Raw genomic sequence first — 9486 nt, 5'->3', positions numbered from 1 at the left:
TTGATATTTCAATATGTTTTAATCATTTTTCTTTTGATCTGGTTAATGTTATTTTTTCCTTCAAGGACCAAACATTTTTAGTGTGTATTTATGCATCAAAAATCTTATGAAGTGAACCGAATTAATTGAAAAATTGAACGAACCGAACCGAACCAAGTTAATTCAAAATTGAGCGAACTAGTCAAATGTACACTCTAATTCGACCTCCTTGACTAGAGGTAAGTTTACATTAAAGACAGTGACACCTGTAATCATTAAATCCTGAATCCGCCTCTGAATATATGTATAGGCGCAACGCGCGTACCCAAGACTAGTTGATAAACAAATGTGAAGGTCTTAGGAAAGAAAAAAATAACAAAGCATAAGAAGATAAAAAAGAGAAACAGGAAGAATTTTGACCATTGAACCAATGATTCGTCGAAACGCGTTGATTGGTAGTCTTACGTAATTCTCAATACGTCAGCAAAACAATCCCAAAAGTTTCGCAATTGAATTATTGTACCCTGTTTAGAAAGGAACAAAAGGAAAAAAGTAAGAAAGAAAAAGCTACATTATTGTACCTTGTTCGTTGAAGGAATCTAATACTTTTGATAAAGAAACATAAAGAAGTATGCTTAACTTGGAAGGAAACATTACTTGGAAGGAAAGAAAATTGACTAGGGATTGACGATATGCTCTCCTCTATCTGTCTATATATTTTCAAACGAAAGTTGGTAGTTTGTGTCACTACTAGTTAGTGTAGTTAAAATATCAGAGGGTTTTGAGGCAAAGAGTGTAAGTGAGGAGTTTTTGCATAGTAAGTGAGTCTCTTCTAATTCCCCCATCTCATCTTGCTTGTACTTTTGATTCACTTCCTATTGCGCTTAGTATCTTGCTGTGATTGATGATTGTTGTTACCGCTTACTTCCGTCTATTTTCTGGCTCTTAGTTTGCTGTTATTATCATTCTGTCCCTTGATATTGCTTGTTTTTACTTTTTTTTTTTGGTCTATGGAAACCACCTTACTTTTGAGACTTCACTGGACCTATTGTTGTCTCATCCGGTGTTCGGTGTTAGACTAAATCCGAATCAGTAGTAGTGGTAAGATCTGCCTACGCACTGTACTCCCCAGACCCTGCTTGTGGGGCTTCACTGGATTTATTATTGTCTCATCCGGTGTTCGGTATCAGTATCATTGAGGTTAGACTAAAACCGGATTCATAGCAGGAAGTCCCATATTAGGATAAAACACATCCTAACAAAGGCGACTCTATACTCTGAGCTGGAATTGAGACCTCTTGTACTACTCCACAACCCTTGTTGGTTCTTGTGTTGTTTATGTGTTTAAACTTTAAAGCATCTTATATAATGTTTGGCTTCAATATTTACCTCATTTTAGTCTCAATTGTTTCTTGAAGCTTCCTTTTTGTTTGAAGTTTGAGTTATTTGAATCTTTTTCATGGTTTTGTGAGCTCGAAGGTGACCCCTCACTATAACACATAGGTCGGCCTCTGATCATGGTGGTAAAATTCCTAGTGGAAGAATATATCCACTCTTTTATTTCCATCTCATTTTAATGTTTTAGTTAGCTCTTCATTGATCACTGCCTAAGAAGCAAATGTGAGCACCAGACTATGATGTCATCTATGCAAAAAGCAGTATAGAAGACCATACAAGCGTAAAAGCACTAGAAATCCTTGGTTCATATGATAAGGTAAGTTAGTAATTTGCTACACTGAAGAAAGTAAAAACCCCCATTTAGGATTTAGCTAGATGATTGATTGACCGAAATTGACCAAAATTCTCAAATCAATCAGGTTTATTTCTTCATAATATTTCTCCTAATTTCAACCTTGGATTGTTCTGACTTGATTGTGTCTCTGTATGTCAGTTCTTTCTGTAGGAACTGTTAATATTAGGGAATAAGTAGTTACACGTTTCATAGATAGGAATATGATCAAGAAGAAGCTTGGAAAGTATTAGTCATCAGTTTAATGGAGGTTTTTCTTTACCATCGACTGTCGTCTTTACTATTAATTATTATCTTTAAGTTTTTATTAAACTGGTGCATAATCTAGTAGTAGCTTGCTGTATTCCTTTTTATACTTGGTCTTAGATTTGCAACTTTTGGCTCTTTCTTTACCAAGTAACTTTTAGCTCTTCTTTTAGCTAGTAACTCTTTTACCTTAATCTTGTTATTTTATTTTTATTATACAAGTATTCTTACTTGTGTTACACATGTATGTGACTTCAGAGGGTAATCTGGTGGTGATTAGTATTTGACAGTTGAACTGCACTTGGAATTTGGCTATATGGGAAAGACAATTCAGGTTTTTGGATTCCCTTATCTTCTGTCTGCAGAAGCAGTCAAGAAATTCTTAGAGAATCATACAGGAAATGGAACTGTCTATGCTTTGGAGGTTAAACAGTCCAAAGGAGGACGTAGAGCATTCGCAAAAGTTCAATTTGCCAACAACAAAAGCGCGGAATTTATCATCGATTTGGCTAGTAAGGGGTTGTATTATGGACCTTCTTATTTGAAGGCTTGGGAAATGAAAACTGATATTGTCCAACCGCGGACATATGTGGAACACATGGATGGCGTAACTCTGAATTTTGGATGTCAGATATCAGACAAGAAGTTTGCAGTGTTGGGAAGTAAAGATGTTTCAATTAAATTTGGCATTGGATTGAAGAAAATTTACTTCTTTTTATCTCATGCTTCAGCTGATTATAAACTCCAGCTTTCATATGAAAATATATGGCAAGTTGTCCTTCATCGTCCATATGGTCAAAATGCTCAGTTTCTCCTCCTACAGGTTTTTGAATTATTTTAAACCTTTTTTGCGATGCTTTTCATCCTTCTCCATGTGCTAGTCTTTGTGAATATTTGTGACTATTTGATTGTTGGTTGAATAGTACACAGTTCTCATGTATTTAGTGTCTTATTGTTTGTTGATCCCCTTCTTTTGAGGCAAAATCATTTCTGTATATCTGTTATGCATGCAAAAGTTAGACGCATACCAGCTTTGCAGCTGTCAATTGTTTGTGTAATACTGGAAAAGGATATATAGTGTGTCAAAACTTTCTGGCCGATGATGATAAGAACCTGTTCTGAGTATGGCTCTATATTATTTGCAATCTGTGCTTTCCTATGTGGTCCTCTTGATTGCTTTACAAAAGGCCCTAGTCACTAAACATATTCTTGTAGCTTCTTGACTTCCTTTGCTCAAAAGGCCGTAGTCACCAAAAGCCAAAAATAGAAAGACTTTCATTGGTTAATGAATAATGATAGAATATATGCTAAAGATTGGCTTCAGAGACAAGATCTAGACTGTAACAAGGTTCTTTATCCCAAAGAAAAAAGATCTCACAAGATTTTATGATGCAGCAAGAATTTGTTGTTGTTCGTGAGCTTTGAAATTGTGCTATTTAGAGTCTGAAAGTGTAGGAAATTGATATTGTTTCAATGGGGAAAACTGGGCCAAATACACAGATAGCCACTCGGAGTTGGCATGAAATGTCAGTTAGACACTAAATGTTTACTAGTGTCCAGATAGACACTTCAACTTGATAAGAATGCTACACGTGAACACTTGGGTCATAAGACCTAGTGGGTGAGTTACGATCGTGGTTGTTAATTTCTCCATTCTCTCCAACTTCCCCACCAGCCACTACCAACTCAATCTCTCTCCCCTTTCCAGCTCCCCAATATTGCAATGTGACAACCCATTTACATCTCTGCCTATTGTTAGTTTCCTCGGTTTTTTTCTTTCTCATTCGTTGACAAACAGGAAGAACAATATGGAAACTGTTAGGAAATGGACCTTTGGCTTTAATCCAACCCCAAAAGCAAGCTCATGAATTGAGATTGCTCAAGACTATATAAGGAAATTAATTACCTCATCCCATACCTTTGCGGGACTCTAAACACCCCCGTTCTCACTCACGCCCAAGATTGGATATTTGGAGCGTGGACAATATTGAGAAACAAGAAGGGAGAGAAGAAGGTGGGGAATAGTTCACTTGATTATTCCCTCAAGCCATTGGGGTTTAAAATGACGTTTACAAGAATTACAAATAAGGAAAGAAAATAAAAGGCAGCAACACCTGGGAGAATTAGACATACCTATAAAGCTCAATTCCAGTATAATTACACCAATATAGGACTCTAAATTGGTTTAGGATTGCTAAATTTTCTTTGTTCATTCAATAATTGAGGAATTTCTGTAAACTTAACATCAAGATAGTTCTTCTTTTCCTCCTTTATCCTTTCTCTCTTTGCTCCCTAATCAGGGGTTTATGATGGGTAAAAATATATTGCTATGGTTTTTGGGCAAAGTTTGGCATCTTTAAAATTGTAATTTATTTCTTTATCTGAGTGACCTTTTTTGAGTTTGAGTCGACCTTTACCGTTTCAGCTATTTTTTTGGGATATTTGCTAGTTGAGACATTCTAATAGTGTTATTTACATAATCTGTTTTCATTTGTCAGTAATTTTTGCTTTGACTACGGCTTAGACATCTATTTTGAAGTATTGCATTGCTTCTAATAGTCTTTTAACAAGCATGTACTATATTTATCATGTGAAATAGACTGGAAAATTACTAGGTGCAAAAAGTGTGTTTCATAGACTAGAGCCATTTGGATAGCCCTTTTAGTTCAATTATATTTTGTGCTTAGTTTTTATTAAAGAAGAAAACTCGAAAGATGATTAGAGAACATTGACAGTTTCTTTTTACCAACTAAATTTCTTCACGAGTATAGTTGCATCAGTTAATATAATCGCTTTATATAATTGAAATATGGTAGATCTGTAGTCTACTTTACTGATTTACCATGAGATTTATTATTGATTTATTCATTCGATTTCTGTGATTTAGTTATTTGGTGCTCCTCGGATCTATAAGAGACTTGAAGATTCCTGTTATAGCTTCTTTAAGGAAACTCCTGATGATCAGTGGGTAAGGACAACAGATTTCACTCCATCTTGGATAGGGCTATCTTCTAGCTTATGTTTGGAGTTTCGTAATGGTGTTCAACTTCCAAATTTCAGCGAAAGTTTTTTTTACTATAAAGAAAGTATGAACCAATTTATTTTACAGACTGGTTTCACCTTTTCATTCTCTCAAAAATTGGCTCTGGTTCCCATTGTCCACCTTCCTGAAGGAATTGAGTTGCCCTACAAGATATTGTTCAAAATTAGTTCCTTGATACAACATGGATGCTTTCCTGGGCTAGCTTTAAATTTTAACTTTTTCCAATTAGTTGACCCTCGAAGGAGAAATATTGCATGCATTGAACACGCCTTGGAGAAACTGTACTATTTAAAGGAGTGTTGTTATGATCCAGTGAGGTGGCTAACTGAGCAGTATGATGAGTACCTCAAGGGCAGACAACTTCCAAAATCTCCGTCCATCACTTTAGATGATGGATTGGTGTATGTAAGAAGGGTCGTAGTAACACCATGCAAAGTTTATTTTTGTGGTCCAGAGGTAAACGTATCCAATCGGGTTCTGCGCAATTATTCTGAAGACATAAATAACTTTCTTCGAGTTTCTTTTGTTGATGAGGAGTGGGAGAAAATACATTCTACAGATTTATTACCAAGAGCTAGTACTGGAAATGGTACCAGGACAGACATCTATGAGAGGATCCTATCAACTCTTCGGAATGGCTTTATAATTGGTGATAAAAGATTTGAATTTCTTGCATTTTCATCGAGCCAGTTGCGGGATAATTCAGTGTGGATGTTTGCATCAAGACCTGGCCTTACTGCAAATGATATAAGAACATGGATGGGTGATTTTCGGCAAATCAGGAATGTCGCAAAATATGCTGCCAGACTTGGCCAATCTTTTGGTTCCTCCAGAGAAACTTTGAGTGTTGGTAGGCATGAGGTTGAAGTTATTCCTGATGTAGTTTGTTCGCTTCATGGAACCAACTACATCTTTTCAGATGGAATTGGAAAAATATCTGCTGACTTTGCTCATAGAGTTGCCATAAAATGTGGCCTTCAATATACTCCATCTTCTTTTCAGATTCGTTATGGTGGATATAAAGGTGTTGTGGCTGTTGATCCATATTCATCAATGAAGTTATCTTTGAGAAAGAGCATGTTGAAATATGAATCAAACAACATAAAGTTAGATGTCCTGGGATGGAGCAAATATCAGCCTTGTTATCTTAATCGTCAACTGGTTACTCTCTTGTCTACTCTTGGGGTGATAGATGATGTTTTAGAGCAGAAGCAAAATGAAGCAGTAGATCAGCTTGATGCTATTTTGCATGATTCTTTGAAGGCACAGGAAGCTTTAGAATTGATGTCTCCTGGAGAGAATACTAATATTCTCAAGGAGATGCTAAATTGTGGTTATATGCCTGATGCTGAGCCGTTTCTTTCAATGATGCTGCAAACTTTCCGGGCTTCGAAGTTGCTCGATTTGCGGACTAGAACAAGAATATTTATTCCAAATGGTAGAACGATGATGGGATGCTTGGATGAATCCAGAACCCTGGAATATGGTCAGGTGTTTGTTCAGTTTTCTGGTGCTGGACGTAGACAGTTTTTTGAGGAATCGCATCCTTTTAATGACAGTGGATCCGCCAACTGTGATTTCATTCTCAAGGGAAACGTGGTCGTTGCAAAAAATCCATGCTTGCATCCTGGTGATATTCGTGTTTTAAGGGCTGTTGATGTTCCAGCTTTGCACCACATGGTTGATTGTGTTGTATTTCCCCAGAAAGGAAAAAGGTAAAACATCACGTTGGAATTCTATTAACTGTTTGATTTCCATGTTAATCTTATATAGGGATTTACCATTGCTTGCATGGTCTTACTAACAATCAACGTCTTTTTCTTTTAGTGAGTGCAGTTAGAAAAACTTTAAAGAAAATGCAACTAGTCGTGTCCTACCATGTTGAACGGTTTCTTTCTTCTTTTTTTTTTCATGGCGTTGTTACTCGGTGGTTAACTTTGATGACAGACCTCATCCAAATGAATGTTCTGGAAGTGATTTGGATGGGGATATCTACTTTGTTTGTTGGGATCCAGACTTGATTCCGCCAAGGCAAGTCCAGCCGATGGATTATACTCCAGCACCCACCACACAGTTGGATCATGATGTCACAATTGAGGTACCCCTAGTTTCGAACAACTAAGTTTTACTTCCATAATTTAGCATGCTTCTGATGTATTCAACCTCTCTTACCTTATAGATGTGTATATGCAATAAAAATTGCCCACTGTCTGCTTACTGCAGGAAGTTGAAGAGTACTTCACCAACTATATCATTAATGACAGTTTGGGAATCATAGCAAATGCGCACGTTGTATTTGCAGACAGAGAACCTGATATGGCCATGAGCGATCCGTGCAAACAACTTGCTCAGCTCTTTTCAATTGCAGTTGACTTTCCAAAGACTGGCGTTCCAGCTGAAATACCATCTCAGTTGCGCCCTAAAGAATACCCAGACTTCATGGAAAAGCCAGACAAGCCAACCTATCTCTCGGAAAAAGTTATTGGAAAGCTTTTCCAGAAAGTGAAGAACAAAACACCCCAGGCTAGCTCCATCGCGACCTTCACAAGGGATGTTGCCAGGAAATCATATGATAGTGATATGATAGTCGATGGATTCGAAGATTACATTGACGAAGCTTTTTACTACAAAAGTGAATACGACAACAAGCTTGGTAATTTAATGGACTACTACGGCATAAAAACTGAGGCTGAAATACTTAGTGGTGGCATCATGAAAGCATCAAAAACTTTTGACCGCAGAAAAGATGCAGAGGCCATTGGTGTTGCTGTGAGGTGTTTGAGGAAGGAGGCAAGGGCCTGGTTCAAGAGGCGTAGTGATATTGATGACATGTTAGCAAAGGCTTCGGCTTGGTACCATGTTACATATCATCATACATATTGGGGTCTCTACAATGAGGGGTTGAAAAGAGATCATTTCATTAGCTTTCCCTGGTGTGTTTATGACCAGCTGATCCAGATTAAGAAGGCAAAAGCTCGTAAAAGGCCGGTTCCCCACTTGTCTTCACTCGGGAGTCAACTGAGTCGCAAATTAGTGATATGGTAGCATTAAGGCGATCTATATAATGTAAAAAGGGTGTGATCATAAGAGAACTGCTATGCCTTGTTAACAACCTTTTGTCTTTTAAACTGGTGATATATTTATGTAGCACTCTTTAAAACAGTTGTATAGCTAAGTAGTAATTAGTGTGCGATTTAAGTTTGTTTTATCTCTCTTCTCTACATGTTTCATGTTATGATTTATGTATTACGCTTAACTTCAAGTGATTTCTTGATATACTCTCCTCCCTCAAACGAAGACAGCAATTAAAGGTAATTTTTCTCCCACAATTTTTTCCTTAAAGTATCGCTATATATTGGCATGACTAATCCAGATTCACTATGAAGGTTTTTAGTGCTCCCAATCGAAGAGAATATTCTCAAACTTGGAGTTGGACATGATCTCTGAACTCCACCCTGTCACGAGGGTTGAAAATGTTCAAAACTTCTAGAAAATTAATGGTCTTAACCATTTTTAACCTTAGAAGAATAGCCAGCGTAAAGATGTTGTCTTTCTATTTCAGAGGTCTATCACACAAAATAACAATTTAGTAGGAGGAATGCTTGGAAGTCCTAACTTTGAAGATCATAAATCCTGCGAAATTCAATGACTTTTAGGGTGTGTTTGGTAGGAAGGAAAATGTTTTCCTAGAAAATATTTTTCATAGAAAATGAGTGATTTTATCACTTATTTTTCCTTGCTTGTTTGGTTGGTGAGCGAAAAACTTTTTCCAAAAAATATTTTATAGTGTTTGGTTAGAGAGCAGAAAATATTTTTTATGCTACTCTCCTCACCCCCTTCCCCCATGTTTCCTTGCTCGCCCCCTTCTAAATTTTTAACGTTTTCAGGACTTTATTTTTTTCAACGAATTTAATTATTCTTCTAAAAATTCACACAAACCCAAAGGAACTAATGTGTTGCATTTTTACGCAAAAATAAATTTAAAATTTGTGTTCCATAACTAAACAGAAAATATTCTTTTTTTTGGTTGAAAAATAAAGTACTATTTCTACAACATGAAAATGAAGTACTCATTTTATTGAAATAAAAGAAAATACTTTTCTACATCACGAAAAGAAAATACTTTTTTGTTGAAATGAAAAACTACTTTTTCTATGGAAAGAAAGTACTTTTTTTTGTTAAAATGAAAAAAAATACTTTTTTATATCATTTAAAAAAATTACTCATTTGTTGAAATGCAAAAAAAAAAACTATCTATAACATGAAAATAAAATATTATTAATAATATTTTTATTTAGGACGGTACTATTAACAAAGACAAGTGAATTTTAGACCCAAGTGAATTTCTTTTCGTTTGTTTTCAATATGTACTTTGTTTGGCCGTCCGCTCAAGGAGAAGTTCCACATTGCAAACAACGTGCGACTTTAGAGTTTAGACATAACAAAACCTGATGCAGAGCGGGTTGGT

The 9486-nt window shown here is 36.2% G+C and overlaps 1 protein-coding gene across 3 annotated transcripts; it reads left to right on the top strand.

The window, feature by feature from the left end:
• Positions 1 to 500: 500 nt before the first annotated feature.
• LOC107827981 (putative RNA-dependent RNA polymerase 1) lies at positions 501 to 8226 on the top strand. Of its 3 annotated transcripts, none has more exons than XM_075230675.1 (5): positions 501 to 796; positions 2234 to 2798; positions 4863 to 6733; positions 6966 to 7116; positions 7242 to 8226. In XM_075230675.1, exons 2-5 carry the CDS (start codon positions 2292 to 2294, stop codon positions 8061 to 8063), a joined length of 3351 nt encoding a protein of 1116 aa, XP_075086776.1. In that variant the 5' UTR covers positions 501 to 796; positions 2234 to 2291; the 3' UTR covers positions 8064 to 8226. The 3 variants fall into 3 exon arrangements, with proteins under 3 accessions (XP_075086776.1, XP_075086777.1, XP_075086778.1); XM_075230676.1 differs by having other exon boundaries at positions 541 to 800; XM_075230677.1 differs by having other exon boundaries at positions 720 to 1693.
• The last annotated feature ends 1260 nt before the right edge of the window (positions 8227 to 9486 follow it).

Source organism: Nicotiana tabacum, chromosome 15 (assembly GCF_000715075.1).
Source record: "Nicotiana tabacum cultivar K326 chromosome 15, ASM71507v2, whole genome shotgun sequence".
Taxonomy (NCBI): Eukaryota; Viridiplantae; Streptophyta; class Magnoliopsida; order Solanales; family Solanaceae; genus Nicotiana; species Nicotiana tabacum.
Note: the sequence above shows the minus strand (reverse complement) of the source record. Positions and strands in the feature narration are given on the sequence as shown.

Coding starts and splice junctions, on each gene's coding strand:
- LOC107827981 (XM_075230675.1), top strand. CDS start 2,292: ATGGGAAAGACAATTCAGGTTTTTGGATTCCCTTATCTTCTGTCTGCA. Junction 2,799..4,862: donor CTCAGTTTCTCCTCCTACAG/GTTTTTGAATTA, acceptor TCTGTGATTTAG/TTATTTGGTGCTCCTCGGAT. Junction 6,734..6,965: donor TTTCCCCAGAAAGGAAAAAG/GTAAAACATCAC, acceptor CTTTGATGACAG/ACCTCATCCAAATGAATGTT.